We start from the raw sequence: 17915 nt of genomic DNA, 5'->3' as shown, positions 1-17915 counted from the left end.
ACGTGTTCCGACCGGCTAATTGGATTCCAAAAGCCCACCAGAAATTCTCCCCAAACGTTCGACCTCTTCCAAGTGATCCAGGACAACGACATTTGGGCGCAACACCATCAACCAGGTTGCCCAGCATGTCTCTCGTGTCGGGCGAAAAGGTAAATGCGACCCCCTTCGTCCCACTTGGGCGATGGCACGGAAGTCAATCTGAGTCGAGATACTGACGTCTTTTGTGTGCGTCCAGTCGAACTTTCAGTTCATCTTGCGTCTGCTGAACACCAACGTCGACGGCAAGCAAAAGGTTGTCTACGCCCTCACCAAGATCAAGGGTGTCGGTCGCCGATACTCCAACCTCGTCTGCAAGAAGGCCGATGTCGACCTGAACAAGCGCGCCGGAGAGCTCACCTGTACGAACCCCCCCACCCCCGGCGAGGCCCCGAGGCCCCCCCAAAATGGAGTCAACCTAAGATTGCTAACGCTATCTACACAGCCGAGGAGCTCGAGCGTATCGTCACCATCATCCAGAACCCCACCCAGTACAAGATTCCCTCCTGTACGTCGAACTCACTCCCCGGATTCAAGGTGCACCCCGGATTCTGGACGCACGCGAGAGCATGACATGCCACACCCGAAGCGCGGAGGACGAGACGAAGGATCATCGGGCTGACTTTTGTGGCACTTTAGGGTTCCTTAACCGACAGCGCGACATTGTCGACGGCAAGGACTCGCAGGTTCTTGCCAACGGTGTCGACTCCAAGCTCCGTGATGACCTCGAGCGCCTGAAGAAGATCCGGGCCCACCGTGGTCTGCGACACTACTGGGGCCTCCGCGTCCGTGGCCAACACACCAAGACCACTGGTCGCCGTGGCCGGACCGTCGGTGTCTCCAAGAAGAAGGGTGGTTAAAGAAGAAGGCGGTTGTTGGCGTCTCGGATGGTTGGACGGGATACACACGGTTTTTTCTACACGGTTGCATTGCTGCTACACCATGGATGGTATCAGGCGTGTTATGGCTTGCATCGTCTTGTTTATGAGAAGGGCGTCGCCGCCCGTACTGGGCCTGTCGACAGAATGAAACCGGTATCCCACCCAAACAAAAAGGAATGGAAATTGAAAGGCATTTGCGTTATGACAAGGACTGGGAGTGATGACTTCATATTGTGACTTGCTTTACTGCATCTGCGAAACTGATCCAGCATACCAAACCAGGATGATTTCCATGGGCTGAAGGCCTCTCAGCTGGCTTGCGCGCACGCACTCCGACATGAGCATGGACTGTTGTGCTTATGAGAGCCTCTATTGACCAGCTCACTCGATATGAATTCAGTCGTCCTCAGTGGTGACAGCTGTGTCTAAGACCTCCACCCGTCCCTGACCTTTTGTCTCGTTAGCTATGAAGTCCGAAAGCCCCTTGTACGCGCCTGGCTCGACGAAAGCCACCACCTCCCACTCGGAGCCCACGACATCCTGGTTCTCGATCTGTTCCACGTAGCTCAGTATCTTGTCCTTGACAGTGCCCGGCGCCTTCTTCTCGCCTTCCTCGTCGTCATCGTCTGCCGCTCCTCCCTTGCCTCCCTTCTTGTCCTTGCCACCCTTCTCGGCGGCGGGTGCCTTCACAGCCTGCTTCAGCACGCCCGTCGAGCAGGTGATCCTCAGCCTCATCCTCGCCCTAGCGACCGGGATTGGCTGCTTGGCGATGAGGGCCTTGATCGCCTCGAGGGCCTGACTCTTGGCGCTCTTGGTGGTCGTGACGCCCGTCCATACGTGCTCTTTTGATGATGACGACGACGACGAAGATGCGGCTTGTGCGGCTTGTGCGGCGGCGGCGGCAGCAGCCGCAGACACCGTGGGCTTCGACCCGTTTTCTGCCGCAGCCGGCGTGGCGCTGCCGCTGGCAGAGGCAGAAGCAGACTTGGAGTCCTTGTCGGCGGCGCCGTGTCCCCCCTGGGTCTGGTGGGCCTGCTGGCTCAGCATGTCGAGCGCCTTCTCGATCATGCCCGTGGTGTAGACCCTCTTCGTCCGCGGGTCCACCAGTTTCGACGCGACTATGCCCACGACCTCGTTGTGCACGCGCTCGAGCTGGGCGGCCCGCTCGCGCTCGCCGACCTGCAGCTCGCCCTTGTTGAGGATCTCGAGCACTATGGAGTCGGTGGTCATGTTCTTGCCGAAGGCCTTGGCCAGGTCGGCGGAGGGGGCGGTCTGGCCCTTTGAGACGTTCAGAAAGACGTTTGGGATCTGCAGGACGTTGTCGAGGTCCGTCTCGATGCCCGAGCGCCACTCCAGGACCTTGTTTTTGTAGCAGGCGATCTCGAAGCGCTTCTTGCCCTTCTTGAGGCGCACTAGGGAGACATTTGTGAGCTTGATCTGGTTCGACGGCTGGTTTATTTGTCGAGACATTGTGGCGGCTGTAATGGTGGAGGAGGACGAGGACGAGGACGAGGACGAGGAAGAAGAAGGGGAGGAGTGGTGGACTGTTTGCGAGGTAGTCTGGTTGGTGCCCCGCGGTGGCTGGAAGGCCAAGTCTAGGTGATGTTATGTTGAGGCCTTTCTATAGGAGGCCCCCGTTGTTGCTGACGGCAGGGTGAGGTGGACAAGGCGTGTGGGCGTGTTTGGTTGTTTATTAATTATTAAAGTGGTGCCTATGTCATGGCGGGACAGCTGCACTTTTCCCGGTATCGATAATAATAATTCGCAGGTGGGGTGGGATGCTTGCCTGTGCTTGCCTGGCTCATTCTGATTCACCCCCGGCGAATGACTAATAATAACTAACTGGTCGGGCTTCTGCGGCATAGGACGGAGTACGGTACCAGCTGGGGCTGCTTCAACCCTGTCTCTCTCTCTCTCGCTCTCGCGCTCACCAGGGATGGACTCAGACTGTATGTCTGTTGTCAAGTTCAGAATAGATGTGTATGTTATGTGGATGTTGTTTCAAAGTCAGATCACAGGAATTCGAGGAGACGGCGCTCTTGCAAACATGTAAATCGACCGGATATTATTGGCTGCATAACGGCCGCGTGGGTCGTCGTCATATGCATTCAACCCAGCCAGATCGGACAGAAGAAGTCAGTCAACTAGATCAAGATCAAATATAGCTGACCTAGCTGGTCTCCTGCGCACAGCTCATGTTGTTCCCAGAGATGTGGGTGGAATGAGACAGAGGCCGAGAGGGACGGCAGTGAAACAGGCTCGCGTGGGATCAATCCTTATGGGATAATCTCACCGGCCCGGCATATATAGAGTACTCCGTATAATACGGTCAACAGTCGGCCTCACCTGGAAGTCAGCCACGCTGCCACGGTGACAATATGCTCGGTGTCTGTCTTGGTAACAACCAACAGGCAGACCAGGCCCGAGGGGCCAGGGGCAAGCGCTCGATGACGCTTATCAGCCACGACAAGGTGTATCAGAGTAGAGGATCCGCGTGGGGCCCCGGTGGTGCGGGATTAACCACTAAGACTGTCACACGACCATCCTCATGTTGGCAGGTTGGCAGGCAGGCAGCTAGTGGTGGGCAGGCACAATCGCAGGTACCTGCCCACCTCCGCTGCTAGGTACTTAGGTAGGTACCTACGAGGTAGTTCAAACTAACAATACCGTCCTGCTGCGTACAAACGCTATCCGGTTTCATCATGCCCGAGGACATAGAGGTGCCCAGAGTACCCAGGTACGTGCCTAGGTACCCACCAGGCCACCCAAACAGCGTAAGGTGCCAGCCAGCCTACCTCTACTATGTGGTACCTGCACTACAGTACGCTAGGCACGTACGGAGCACACTGGCAGTGGCAGGTACCCATGCCAACAGCTTCGCCAGAGCTTCATGACCTACCTACCTCCCCCCGTCTGTCGCCCTCCACAACCCATCCTCCGTCCAGCCCCTTCTTAACCCTTCCGTCTTCCTCCTACTTCATCATCACTAGCAACCATCATAGCTTTCCCTTCAACCTATCTGGTTCAACCGTCCTTATAATCTCACCTCGGGCCTCTCGTCAGACGGCCCACGCAGTACCGCAGCTTATCTCAAGTGCTCTCTATCTGCCGAGCTATCTAGTCCTGTGTCGTCGTCACCACCCCCAACACCTTCAAGATGAGGATCGCCACCTCAGCGCTGCTGGTTGGCGCCGCCTCCGCCATAAACTTCCAGCAGGACGCCCAGCATGTCATCGGCGATGCTGCTGATAAGGTCAAGCAGGTCGCCTCTTCCTGGGCTGACAAGGTCAAGGAGTACGAGGCCGTCTTCGGCGCCATGACCTCGGACGCCAAGGCCCTTTGGGAAGAGGTCGAGATGCTCGTTCCCGGCGCATTCGACGCCCTACCTCCCCTGACCAAGCCCAAGAAGGCCCAGCGCAAGCCCGACTCCAAGTGGGACTGGGTCACAAAGGGTGCCGACGTCCAGGCCCTGTGGACCGAGAGCACCGCCGATGCCGAGAGCCACAGGCTGGTCGGCGGAGACCTCGAGGCCTACAACCTGCGCACCAAGGCCGTCGACCCATCCAAGCTTGGGGTCGATACCGTCAAGCAGTACTCGGGATATCTGGACGACGAGGCCAACGACAAGCATCTCTTCTACTGTATGTACCCCGCCGTTTCTCCACCACCAGTATCCCGCCGTGTGGGCTAACCCGTCTACAAAGGGTTCTTCGAGTCGCGCAATGACCCCAAGAAGGACCCTGTCGTCCTCTGGCTCAATGGCGGCCCAGGCTGCTCGTCCCTCACCGGCCTGTTCTTCGAGCTGGGCCCTTCGTCCATCGATGACAACGTCAAGGTCGTCTACAACAAACACTCGTGGAACGCCAACGCCTCCGTCATCTTCCTTGACCAGCCCGTCAACGTCGGTTATTCTTACAGCAAAGACTCGGTCAGCGATACTACGGCCGCCGGCAAAGATGTCTACGCTCTGTTGACTCTGTTCTTCCAACAATTCCCAGAGTATGCCAAGCAAGATTTCCACATTGCAGGGGTTAGTATATGTTCCCTTCCTCCACCTTCCCCTACGGCGCACCATCTGTTTGTCTTGGGGACCTCCTGAGCACACCGTCCCAGATTCTGTGACGGGCGACTAACACACACCAGGAGTCGTACGCTGGTCACTACATTCCCGTGTTTGCCTCCGAAATCCTGTCCCACAAGGACCGCAACATTAACCTCAAGTCTGTGCTGATTGGCAACGGTCTGACGGACCCCTACACTCAATACCCCTACTACCGGCCCATGGCCTGCGGTGAGGGTGGCTACGACGCTGTTCTCAGCGAGAGCGAGTGCCAGTCCATGGATAATGCCCTGCCTCGCTGCCAGTCCATGATCAGCTCGTGCTACGAGAGCAAGAGCTGGTTCAGCTGTGTCCCTGCCTCCATCTACTGTAACAACAACATCCTCGGCACTTACCAGCGATCGGGCCAGAACCCCTACGACGTGCGCATTCCGTGTGAGGGCGGCTCGCTCTGCTACCCTGGCCTCGGAAACATCGACAAGTACCTCAACAAGAAGGATGTCATGGATGCCCTCGGCGTTGAGACTGTCGATAGCTACGATAGCTGTAACTTTGACATCAACCGTAACTTCCTTTTCAAGGGTGTAAGTACAGGTCTTCTCTCTGTGTTCCGGCTCAGACACAACTTGGAGTTGCGTAGCAGGTAGCTAATACACACTAGGACTGGATGCAACCTTTCCACCTACTCGTCCCTGGCATCCTTGAGCAGATCCCTGTCCTCATCTACGCCGGCGATGCAGACTTCATCTGCAACTGGCTCGGTAACCAGGCTTGGTCCAACGAGCTGGACTGGCCCGGCCACAAGGACTTCAAGAGCACCAAGCTCTCGCCTCTCAAGGCTGACGGCAAGGAGTACGGCAAGGTCAAGTCTTCCGGAAACTTCACCTTCATGCAGATATACGGGGCCGGACACATGGTTCCATACGATCAGCCCGCCGCTGGTCTGGATTTCTACAACCGGTGGATTGGAGGTGAATGGTATGCGTAAAGCATCGGCCAAATGACCTAAATTGAGAGATGGACTAGTCTCGTTGTCAGATTGTTGGGTTGTCGAATCAATTTGCAGAACCATGTACTACAATAAAGTCTGGGGGAGTTCCCTCCTGTGTTAGCGTTATCAGAATGAAGGTCTCGGTCCTCCATGCACAGAGTTCTTATCTCATGTAGGCTGTTTATCAACTGCGCCTGAATTACGTGGTACAAGCAATCATCCTGGAAACGCCCTTTTTTGACTGGAGCTTCTCTTGTAAAAGGTCATCTGCGTTACTCACTCAGTAAGGATAGAGCATTTGCGGAAGCACACCCTCCCATGACGGGTCCACCGTGCGAGTCTTTTCTAAGTACCATAAATGTGACACTTGGAGAAACAAAGATCATGCGATCCTGAAGAGTCTTGTGTTTTCCTATTTTGTTCCCCAAGGATGTGCTTGGACTGCCAGCATAGGAGCAATGCAGTCGATTCTCACTAATCCAACCCGAACACGTGGCAGTGTCAATCATGAACTTGATATGTTAACGCGCTCTACAATATGGGCCACCGATCCGGGTATTTGTATTCCCAAGGTGGCCTCGATCTTCATGAATAACTATGCAGCAGCACAAACCAAACCAAGGTTTGTGTGTTGATTCATGTCGCGTACTTAGTTAGTTGATACTACTTGGTCCTCCAGGCAAGGAGGTCTCACAATAACACTCCTAAGTGTCACGGGCAAAGTAAAACTTCTGGAACAGGTTCAAACGCCTGCTTCGTCTCTGTCTATAGAAGTTTACATCGCGTGGGATGATACGGGACTTACCGTGCCGTTTAGCTGTTCACGAGGGGTTTCAATCAATTTCATCTGGCGCTTAGAGACGTCTGTCTTCATATGTTGCCGACTGCTGGTCGCAGGTTGAACTTGATCTTCTGGAGCCAAGTCTCATTATCTCAGGCAGCAGGTTTCGGCCGGCCTGGAACAAGGTGTCAGATAATAAGTGCGGGTGCTTATTATTCTGCATTCAGGTGGGACAGTGTCAATTTCAGTCTCGTCTGTTGCACTGGTGACTAACGTCGCCGTCTCCGCTAACAACTGCCAAGTATTTGTGATTAAGGATCCGCATGTCACAGAGCTCGACGCCCTATCAGCGTTGACCTATCATTTAGTCAGACCATCTGAACGCCATGCTCACAGACGCCTTGTCTAGACAAGTAGCTCGAACACCTTGCGTGTGCCATCCTTTGATTCAAGAAATATAAATGTGTAATTTAGGAGTCCTTTTTTTCTTGATCTACTAACAGAGGACTTTTCCAATACCACACCAAGCTTGGAACCCTCATCTTAATTGCTATCCCACTACCCTTTAAAAGCTAAACATAAGCACGCGATCTAGCCCTTGCGTGATGACTGGACTTCACGTCGTGATACTGGAAAGTAAAGCCTCTTCTGTGCAAACATGCCTACTGTTTTGAAAGATAATGGAGCGATAAGAGTAGGTGGCCGTGGCTAGTTCCACCGCAATACTCTTGAGAGGGCAGTCAAGCTGATAACACAGGAAAGACATCCGGACAGTTTCAAAGTCAAGGCCAGATACTTAAGTCATTTTCCAAAGCATGTCAAGGGCACAAGTCGACCCAACCTACATATGTAACCGAGGCTGTCCTTGAAGTCCTGCTTCGCCAACAGGGAGGCCAATGGGGGAAGTTGTGTAGACAATCGATCTGTATAGATGTATTGAAATGAGCTGGGGCCCTTTTCACGGGCAAACACCAGGCAGAGGAGGAGTGGCGGAATCCGGCGAGAAACATGCGGGGGTTCGCCAACGTGGCGGCAATTAAACCGTGAAGACAATCCAGAGGTAACCTGAAATCTTTTGATTTGCTTCCCGCATTGTGACTGCCCAGATCAAAGAACGGATGGAGATGGAATAGTGAAATGTGATAGAGAGGAGGAGAGCAGGAGTAGGCTGCAGAGAGGTGATCTCTGGAAGGAGATGCCCAGGATCATGATTAGCTGGAGGCAGATCTGGGACCATTTCTGCTAGACGGGAAGACAAAGGTGGGAGGACGGGAGCTCAACTGAAAGGAACTTGGGGCGTGCCTGAAAAGTTGCGCAAGCGACCACCACAGCCTCGATGAAGCCGCATGCGACCTTGTCGGGGGGCATTCGAGACTCAGGCCTGCGCCGAAGAGTTCGAAGGTAGCTCAAGCTCGCCCGAAATGATCTTCCTAGGATAAATATGGACTAAATTTCGTCCTTTAGCTGTTCTTTTCGTAACAACACTGTAAGCGAGCAAGCGGAAGGTATTCGCGGTGACGCGTAAGCTGCGAATCCCCGTCCTCAGAAGACCTCGATTTGACTTCACTCAAGCTTGTGGCCTACCTAGGTAGGAGACGCTGCAACAAGGTCGCACCTAGCTGACATCGGCCCTCATCACAGTCTCTATTGTCACAGTCCAACACCGACGACGCGAATCGAGATTTAACGGAAGCAAAACTGCTTAATGGGATATCTTTTGTCATACATTTATACATAAGACACTAGGTCTTGACGCGGGTTCACCAACACACCAACCCTTCATTCACGTCTCCTCCCTGCTCTTTATAACTTGAACCTTCTCTTCGACCACGTCTATGCTAGCATTCCTCCCACTTTGGCTCGCGGGCCATGTCTGTCATGACACATCCAAGTGGAGGCGACGTGATCTAATTCGCTGCACGGCAAGGTGGCTCCAGCGATTCCCGCGGGACGTCTCTTGTGCCATGCCAGAGGGCTTCTCCTAGCCAGGTACCGTTTCGCCCGGAATGTGGAGTCAAATAGGTAGGAGAAGAATTAAAATAGGCGATGGCAGGCGATGCGCTGCCATCATAACCAAAAAAAAAAAAAAAAACCAACCAAAAAAAAACAAAGTATGAACAAAAAACAGCGCCTGCCGATGGTTCTTGGCCCGGTCAGGCCGATTGATATCGGCCTGACCGAGTCGGGACCCAGTGCGGAGTGCGCGACTCAAAAATGCGTCACGTGGTCTGCGTGCCGTGAAGCGCGGTTGGACACTGGAGTGACGGCTCGCATGTCCTTGATCTTCTAGTATGTGAATGACTTGGGTGGCTGGATGATGGAGTGTTGATGAGACGATTTATGTTATCTCATAGTGGTCCAAAATGGAGGGCGTCTTCATTATGCCCTCCGGTCTCCAACCAGTCTTGCGCTCCATTGTCGCATTACTCGCACGTGGGCGAACAGGTCGATCACCGAGCACGGACATCCTGCTCTGGTACTTGCTGCTTATGCAAGGGCCAGTCGCATCATTGTTCGCTCGTGAGATCGCCAACCACCTTAGGAAACGGCCGATAATTCCTCTTCGTCATCCATCTGGAAAACGTGTTGAGAAAAGATTCGGCCGATTAGTATGGGAGAAAACAATTCGCAGGCCGTGATATGTTCAGGGTGTTTCTGCAGCAGGACCAGGCGATTTGTGTCTCCTAAAGAACTGGAAAGCGTTCATGCGGAAGCGACTTGGCCTCTTCTTGACCGATCTGTCGTCGGTTGACTTGAGAGTGCTTGCTGTCTCCACTTCGAAAATTGGCTGACCATCCATTTTTGGCTCGGTCATGCTTTTTGCAGAGTCTGGTGCTGAAATCATTGGAATCGGGTTACTTTTGGGCCGCTCGATGGATTCCTGGCTAACAACGCTCGTTCCTTTCGTGCTGGGCGAGAGGGGCATCTTGCCGGTCGTTGCGCTGCTGGCATAGTCGCCATTGACTTGGGCAAAACTACTGCCCTCGGTCGTTGTCTCGCTACAGCGTTGCCGTTCCGGCCCGATAGGTCCTTCATCGCCGATAGCGAGCTCCTTCACAGGTTCGAAATGCGGCCCCATGCCATTTATCGCCTGATAGCCGCCTCTCAGTTCCGGAGTGCTTGCCGACCTGGCGATCTGCTCGACGGCCGGAACAGACGCAGAGTTTGGTTTCGTGCTGCTGATGTGTTGAGGCGGGTCCTGGCGGCTAGTCCGGCGGTCTGGGTGCGTTTTTGCGAGTGCGTCTGCGATTTTTTGTTGGAAGAGCTCCGAGTTGGTCGTGAGCTCGGCGACGCAGTATCTCATGTTTGGCAGCACATCGGCCACTCCTTGGAAGAGAGGTATGGCGAACATGTTCATAAAGTTGAGCTGAGATCTGAACTGAGAAGCTCGTTCTGTCAGAGGGGGCGCCATCAGCGAAGTCTGGATCTCGAGTTCCTTCTCCATAGACCGTTGTCGAGCAAATTCGTCGGCCAGAATATCCATCCATTGCAATGCCGTCTCATGACTGCGCGCCTACATCGAAGACGGTTAGAGGAGTTTAAGACGTTTCTGGTACACCAAATGCTCACCACATTGCAAATATCCGCGCATTTGATCAGCAGAGCACACGCGAGGCCTTTCTGCTCCTCGACCATGCGGCTGTTCCATCCTTCGGTGGAGTCGTTGGCTGCCAGCTTTTCTTTCAAGTCTGCCAGCCTCTTCATGTAGTCAAAGTGCAGGCCCATGTCAGTTGCCAAGATGGAGCTGATCATGAGGCCCCGCATTTTCCTGTCTTCGAAGGCGGAGGGCCAATGCCTCCTTAGAATTTGTGAGAATGCGGCGCAATGAAAAGACTCCAAGACCGAGCGATCGTTGTAAAGCTGTGCGAGGGGGGCATTCAGTGTAACGAGGAAGCCGTTGTTCACGCCCGGATGTCCCACATCATGTCCGATGGCCGTGATGAGTAACGTTAGAGCCTCGAACGGCGTCATGAGAGCTTCCACGGGGGATTTCGGCGCATCGTCCGAGGCGTCGCAGTAGATGTAAGGCATGATTATGTTCGTGTGGAGAAGGAAGCTAAAAGTGGCTTGTAGAACGTCAACGACGTGACGGAAATTGTGGTACGGCACAAAGCTATTGTAGGCAGCTCGGCAGGCGATGACGAATTGAGTGAGTTGGTCTGTGGGGGGGAAAGAGAGGTCAGCACATTAGCACAGCTAGTCTTTTCCTTTCTTTTCTTTTTGCCTTGTCTCCTCTCCTGCGTCGACAACGAGACCTGGGGGCTGTAAGCCAGTTCCGCAACCTACCTGGCGGGATTCTCCATTGTTCCAATTCTGGCATGGAGAGGGCGTGACTGAACATGAGTGAGGCGGCCACAACAAGCTCGTCATCGGAGAAGTCGTGGGCGCAAAAGTGCCACTGGCCGACTGCTTGAGCGATTCTCGCCTGTCTTTCTGCTGGGACTGATATCCTAAACGTTCCAAGAGTAGTTTCATCCTCGTCGTCAAACCTGCAGATTCCCTTCATGAGACCCGACACCATCGCTTCACGAAGATAGGCGAACGGCTTCCCCCCGGTGTCGACGCCAACCCATGAACGTTTTCTGTTCTTTCGGACCTGCAGGACTGCCTCTCGTTCCCTTGCTGCGGCTTGACGAGCCTTGTACGCGTGAACCTCGATACTCTCAATGTTCTGCCTCTGAAGAGGGCTGGTCATAACATCGACTGCTCCGTACTCGAGACACCTGCGGACCAATTCCGGCCTGGATTTGGAGTAATTCGACACAATGGTTTCGCCAATGGCGCCAGTCTCCGCCAAGCCCGGCGCAGTTGCAGGACCAGCCTCAGGCATCGCAGGCGGAGAAATGACGGGTATCGGCACCACGAGTTTCAACAGCTTCAACATGTCTGCCTCCGCGACGACCCTCTGCAATAACCGCAACCCGTAAAGCTCGACATCGGATATCTGCGCCTCGGGCTCGCTTCCTTGCACTGGCCGCGAATGAGGCGAGGGGGATCTGGACCGGGAAGTTCGATCTGTCACGTTCTCTTCGTAAGGGGTGTCTATCAGTAATATCGTGGGTATTTGGTCGATCGTGGAGGTGTGGTGGAGAGCCGTCAGGGCAGAGAGACAGGACGCGCTACTCGAGCAAACTTGGACTGCGCGCGAGTTAACAAAAAAAAGTAAAGGACGAGGGCTTGGAGTCAGGGATGCCCAATACATACCACCACCAAATGCATCTTTCAGCGCTCTGATACTCTGTTCCAAGTGTCCTGTCTCCGCAGCGGGGGCGCCATTACTTGCGACGCTATCATCGACGCCAAAGTCGGCAGTGTGACCCTCAACCGCCCTGCGATCGACGTAAATGATGTTGGCGCCGATCCTGTCCATGGCGTTGATTCCAAAGACCGCGGCCAGTCTCGCGACTGGTGCGCCTTTGCCGGGGACAAATTAAGCTGGGCCAGGCAGCTTGGGCGTGGTGCGAATAGCCCGGGACGGCTTCTGGGGCTGGAATTCCCAACAACCGACAATCCAACTTGGGCGGTGGTCTCCCAACGCCGCGGGCGATTGTCGGCCCAGGCACCAAATTTTTGTGATCGCTGGTCCGAATGGGCGTTCGCAAGTGGGCGGTGGGCGGGCTCAGGAGTGCTATAAGTCGCGGGGGGGATGCGCTGCCAAGGTTAGATTGGCGAGGTGTGAGTATGGCAGTGTGAGGCTCAACGAGGCATTGAAAGACCAGGTCGAGGCAGCCGGGGGAGACCAGGTGGGGGAAGGGCGGCAGGGGCTGTCGCAAATATCGGCGGAGTGAGAGGTCACTGGTGCTGGTGACATAGAATGCGAATGAGAGTGTGAGCACCGTGGCGAATTGAGGCGGACGGACGGTCGAGTAATGGTCAAGGAAGGTCGCCGTACGCCGTGTGGGTTCGGACCGGATATAGAGTGGATTCAGGAGAATTGCGACTTGGTAGGCAGATTAGGGGAATGGATTGGGCGAATAGTCCGTCCCTGGTTCGTTCCCTATGTCGCGCGCCGTGAGTGTCCCGAGGCTCCAACCAAGGACCAGGACACAATGCAGTATCAATTCAGGATGGCGGGCGAGCACGTCAGAGATGGGAATTTGGGAGAGTTAGAGAGCGAGAGGGAGGGTGCAGGTGTGTCGTGTGCCCAGTGGGTGCCGCGCTGCGCTGCTGGGGACTAGCAAGCGGTTGTCCCGGCGCTGGGTCGGGATGGTTGATTTTACGATACGGGCCAGAGTCAGGGTCAATTGTCGAGGTCAAGATCCAGGTCGAGGTCGAGGTCGAGGCCGAGGCCGAGGCAGACAATTGGTGAGGTGCGGGTGGTGCGGTACCACAAAAGTGAGGGACAGAACTGAATTGCGACAAGAGGGCGCAAGTGAAGGAGAGATGGTGTTCGGGAATGGGGGAATAGAGTGGGATGGATGGGATGGATGATGGATGGATGGATGGATGGGGGGGGTGGTTTGACGGATGGTATGGGTAGGCTGGTCTATGGATTGGATTCCAGACTGTCAAGGCCAGGAGGGCACATCGGGTTGAGCCATTCGAAGCCAAGCAAGAGAGCCCAGGCAGGCAGGTAGGTCGAGGTCAAGTCGGGGTCGGGGGCAGGAACAGGACGGGACAGGGCAGGTCTAGGTTAATTGGGGAGGAATAGGAAGGTCGCAAAGCAAGTCTGCTGCCGCTGCTGCTACTGCTGCTACTGCTGGCGCAGCGTCGAGCGAGTCCGAATGAGAAAGAAGCCCAGCGCCAGTGCCAAATACCAAATGCCAGTGCGAGTGCAAGTGCGAGTGCAAGTGCGAGTGCAAGTGCGTGCAAGTGCGCAGCCAGACAGCCCAGATGGGATACTGCTCTGCAGCAGCAGTTATTAGTTGTACAGTACTGTGGTACGGAGTACAACTGCTGGGCTGGTGCGGGTGGTGCAGGCGAGTCGAGAGGACAGGCAACGGCAGGTGCCACGGGATGATGGGCAGGAGGGCGGCGAGCTTGGGGGTGGAGAGGGGACAAGGGCATGGGCAAGGGCAAGGGCATGGGGCAAGGGCATGGGGCAAGGGCATGGCCTGGGCCCTTTTGCTTCTTTGCTCGTCAATTCGAGGAGCAAAGGTGAAGAGGGCGAGAGAGGGAAAAAAAAGGCCTCGGGAGAGACGTACGGGAACAGGGGTCCATCACAGATGAAGAAGATGCCGGGATGCCTTGATGTTTTGGCGTGGGCTCTGCAGGTCGGTCTTGTACCACAGTACCGCCCTAGCACGGCCGAGGTCGACAGCCGAGAGCTCGGCCGTGGATCGCGTGCTGTGGGCTTGCTCGCCCCGGTCATATGTCTGCTGCTAGCTGTCTACCTGCCAGCTGGTACTCGGTACTGTCGACACAGACTGGAGCCATCAGCTACCACTACTGTCTTGCCCGGCTCAGCCTCTGTGCGAGAGAGCGAGAGGGAGGGAGAGGGGAAGGGAGAGAAGGCGAGGACAAAGGAACTCTAGGAATGTCCTTCTCGCCTGGGCTACGTCGCACGCACACCTTCTCTTTGTGCGTTGACGGAGACTGGCGCCACACGACCGCACACATACGGGGGGTACAGTACATTCAAGTTGTAGACGGTACGGAAAAGACCTCGACGGGGCGCCCGGGCGTGGCCCAAGATATGCGTTGTAGTCTGGGTGACGGGTGGTGGTTTGTCCAGCCAAAGAGAGGAATGCATGCTGATTGATAGATACCTAGGCAGTCTGATAGTCTTGTACCCGAGAGGCAGCCCTGGGCCTGGCCTGGACACCGAGTACCCCGTAAGCCCAAACCGGTCAGTCTGGCGCTCTGGCGCTCTGGAGCTCTGGCGCTCTGGCGCCCTGGCGCCCTGGCGCTTTGGCTGTCTGGTTGGTATGCGATTGATAATCCCTAGCCTCTGGGTACGTTGACAGCCCCTGGTCAAGCCACCTGGGGCCCAGCAGCACGCGGCAGGTACTGCAATGTACTGTGAGTCTGTGAATGGACAGTGTGGATACCCTCCCCAGGCACCACCTGGCTGGCACACTGCCTCATGCGTCGCTGCACATGTGTTGTTGTTGTTGTTGTTCGCAGGACAGTGCTGAGTGGATTAGCCACACGCAAGCTGAGATAAGGCGCGGCAGATGGGGCTTCCTGGCCCCCGTTTTATGTTTCAAGTTTGTAATGGCCGGGCGCCCTTGGGCCCGGCCTCGCCGCCATCCTCATCCTCGTCATCGAGCCCTCGAAAATTCAAAAGCAAGCAAGCCAGCGCAGAGCAAGGCCAGAACAAAAACAAAAAAACAAAAGACAAAAAAAAAATTATGCCGTCATCTCACCATTCGGAAAGGCAGGGGAATTCTATCAACAAGTTGCGCATGCAGGCAGGCAGACATCATCCCTTCGGCGCACACGAACCGCAGCGGAGATGCCTTCTACATGTTCCCTGTTTAGTGCCAAAGTCAAAAGGCTCGAATGCCGGTTGAACTTTTGCAAGAGGAAAGGGGGCAAAGCATATGCCAGGACACGCCCTGAATGGTCTTCCTTGGTGCGGCCAGACAGCCAGACAGACTCTGCCAGTCTGCCAGTTTTACCAAGAACCACACACGTACCTGCTGTAGATTGCAAGCGCGCTGTCCGTCCGTCCGTTCATTCATCACACCTCTGCATGCAACGCCATTGGAATACGGATATTTCCACAATATCTGATGTACAGTGGTATGTAGCAGATGCCGACCCGTCTTGCCAGTATCTGCCTCCCAGCCTCTCTCTTTTTGCCCGCCCCCCCCCCGGCTCGAGTCTGCCCGCCATGCGCAGCTAGCCAGCTACCCACCAACTAAGCATGACCCCATTGTGTGTTGTACATGGTTACCAGATTTACATCGTACATGCCGCGCTACACTAGATATTGTGTAGGGCCGTGTGGTGCTGCCCCGGGGAGTGGTTCCACAGCCAGACAAAGGCGTGAGGGGTCACGGCGCACATGATAGAGGCAAAAACGGCAGATGGGCTCGCTGCTGACGTCGGGTCTGAGGGGTTGTCCTCTTTGTCCTCTTTGTCCTGGCAGCCTGGCAGACATGGTGGCCTTCTGGGAGGCGACGCCAGACGTCAGGGCGGGCGCCGGGGCGTCGGACGGGGTCAGGCTAGCTGGGCTGCCGGAGCATCATACACCTCTTTGACGCCCACACACGGGCACACGGGCACTCGAGCACACGGGCACACAGGCTTGACAGACAGACTTGACAGGCATACACACACACACACACACCCACCCACACACCTGAGGCGTCGTCGTGATCGTCATGAGGAGTGTCTGCAGGAGTAGCAGCAGAGGTGGATGGGTGGATGGGTCAGTGGGTCAGTGGGTGGCACAGTAGTACTGTACTCCGTACTGCGCATCAGCGTGGTGGTGTTGGGAGGAGGAGGAGGTGGTGGTGGTGGTGGGCTGGCTGGGCAGGTGGGTGGGCGAGGATCGAAGGGTTGGAAGGGTTGGAAGGGTTGGAAGGGTTGGAAGGGTCGAAGGGTCGCAAGGGTCGCAAGGGTCGCAGGGGTTGCAGGGGTCGCAAGGGTCGCAGGGGTCGCAGGCTGCAGGCTGCAGGCTTGGTAGGGTTGCAGGGCCAGGTGCCAGGCTGGGCAGGGTTCGGTGCGTGGGAGCGTGTCTTGGGTGTGTCGCGCGGCTGGGCGAAATGGATGGGCGCAAATGAAGCAGCAAATGGGCGGAGGGGAAGGGGTCGGCTGCGTGGGTCCCTTGGAAACCTTGGAAGAGGGCTGCAACCATTCTGCGTGGGCTCAGTGGAGCTTGTGCCGGGCCCCACCAGTGATCTGCGGCTGGAAATAACGCGAAAGGGGCCACTCCGGTGCGTTGGCTGGGCTGGCTGGCTTCCACCGGCCTTCGAGAACGTCAGCCCCAAGGCTCGCTGGAGGCCATCGAAGCCGTCGAAGCCGTCGAAGCCGTCGAAGCCGTCGAAGCCGTCGAAGCCGTCGAAGCCGTCGAAGCCGCCGAAGCATTCTAGAGGGCTTCCACCCACCGCCACAAGGCGACGCCCTTTGGCGTGTACCACAGTACGTCTCGAACCCGTCCGCACACGCTACTTTGCCGGTACTCGGTACTCGGTACTCTTCCTGCCAGCCTCAGCCCACTCACCCACTGCTAGTCGACCTGCCACCTTCCTGCCCATGTGGTTAACATACAGATGTGCCTACCAACCTTGGAAGGCAGTAACCAGCTGTACGCGTAACCTCCAGCCAGCCCCGAAACGGTGCGCCCGTAGTGTGGCGGACCATACATACTACCTTTAGGTACATACATGCCTCTGTAGTACGTACGCGCTCAACACGATGGCCTACCACATCAGTCAGTGCGTGCGTGTGTGCGACCAACGCAGGCCACCGCAGGCAGACAGGTCAGAATGAGCAGATCTGCAGCATCAGCCCATCGCCAGCCCTTTGTCGTCGATGAATGCCGTGCAGCCTCGCAGCCTGGCTTGCCTGGGCTGGCTGGCTGGCTGGCTGGTTTTGATGCGATCAGCGTGTCGATCTGGAATGGCCCCACCCATCCGCCCACTGGCGCGGTGCGGGCGCCGACCTTGGAACCAGAAACAGCAACGCGCGCCGCGTTCTCTGCTGTGACTCCCAGTCTCCCTGCCCTGCTGCCCTGCTGCCCTGCCTCTGGCCCTCGTCCGCGCCGCTTCCAAGATCCGCCCTCATCGACCCTCGCCCTCACGGCCCAAAACAAGCTTATCTCCCGTCAATCTGCCAGTCGCACCCGCCGCCCGCACGGAAACTAAGACGCGGGACGGGAACTGGACACGACAGGGCAGCACGCCGGTCGCCCGAGCTGGCCCAAGCCTGGCAGGCCGGGGGAGGGGCGAGGGGCGAAGGGGGGACGAGCCGCGATACGACGGCCAGCCGTGCCCCCGACGACTTTTATTGCAGTACTCCGTACTGTGCCTAACAAGGAGTGGGCTCGATTCAAGCCTGAGGCGTTGATCGCAGGTTGACCTGTCAGGCTGTCTGTCACTCGAGGCCCTTTGCAGGTGGCCCTGATCTCAGCTCTCCTCCTCCTCCTCCTCCTCCTCCACCACGGCGTACCTCAGCAATCCGGGGGTGTGCCTGTGCCACTCGTGGTGTGGTCGTTGACTAGTGTAGCCGCGATATAATACACATCAATGTCCACGTCGGGTCCGGGCTTGCTAG

At 56.2% G+C, this 17915-nt stretch overlaps 4 protein-coding genes across 4 annotated transcripts; 2 read left to right on the top strand and 2 right to left on the bottom strand.

The window, feature by feature from the left end:
* The first annotated feature begins 38 nt into the window (after nucleotides 1–38).
* KVR01_004410 (uncharacterized protein) lies at nucleotides 39–3018 on the top strand. Its single transcript, XM_044789502.1, has 4 exons — nucleotides 39–149; nucleotides 236–398; nucleotides 482–544; nucleotides 676–3018. The coding sequence occupies exons 1-4, from the start codon at nucleotides 126–128 to the stop codon at nucleotides 894–896; spliced, it is 471 nt and encodes a 156-aa protein (XP_044646574.1). The 5' UTR covers nucleotides 39–125; the 3' UTR covers nucleotides 897–3018.
* On the bottom strand, nucleotides 1314–2387 carry KVR01_004803 (guanine nucleotide exchange factor SDO1; the record flags this gene model as incomplete). Its single annotated transcript, XM_044788480.1, has 1 exon — nucleotides 1314–2387. One exon carries the CDS (start codon nucleotides 2385–2387, stop codon nucleotides 1314–1316), a length of 1074 nt encoding a protein of 357 aa, XP_044646967.1.
* Nucleotides 3019–3609: 591 nt separating the features above from the next.
* Nucleotides 3610–6121, top strand: KVR01_004073 (carboxypeptidase C PRC1). The gene is made up of 4 exons (XM_044788507.1): nucleotides 3610–4558; nucleotides 4622–4947; nucleotides 5061–5561; nucleotides 5639–6121. Exons 1-4 carry the CDS (start codon nucleotides 4075–4077, stop codon nucleotides 5963–5965), a joined length of 1638 nt encoding a protein of 545 aa, XP_044646237.1. The 5' UTR covers nucleotides 3610–4074; the 3' UTR covers nucleotides 5966–6121.
* A 2205-nt stretch (nucleotides 6122–8326) lies between these two features.
* Nucleotides 8327–14399, bottom strand: KVR01_004155 (3',5'-cyclic-nucleotide phosphodiesterase PDE2). Its single transcript, XM_044788510.1, has 5 exons — nucleotides 14312–14399; nucleotides 11955–14116; nucleotides 11037–11888; nucleotides 10320–10909; nucleotides 8327–10263 (listed from the first exon to the last, which is right to left on the bottom strand). Exons 2-5 carry the CDS (start codon nucleotides 12118–12120, stop codon nucleotides 9394–9396), a joined length of 2478 nt encoding a protein of 825 aa, XP_044646319.1. The 5' UTR covers nucleotides 12121–14116; nucleotides 14312–14399; the 3' UTR covers nucleotides 8327–9393.
* Nucleotides 14400–17915: the final 3516 nt, after the last annotated feature.

The sequence above is a fragment of the Diaporthe batatas genome, assembly GCF_019321695.1.
Source record: "Diaporthe batatas strain CRI 302-4 chromosome Unknown Contig00004, whole genome shotgun sequence".
Taxonomy (NCBI): domain Eukaryota; kingdom Fungi; phylum Ascomycota; class Sordariomycetes; order Diaporthales; family Diaporthaceae; genus Diaporthe; species Diaporthe batatas.
This window is presented reverse-complemented; position numbering and strand designations above follow the sequence as displayed.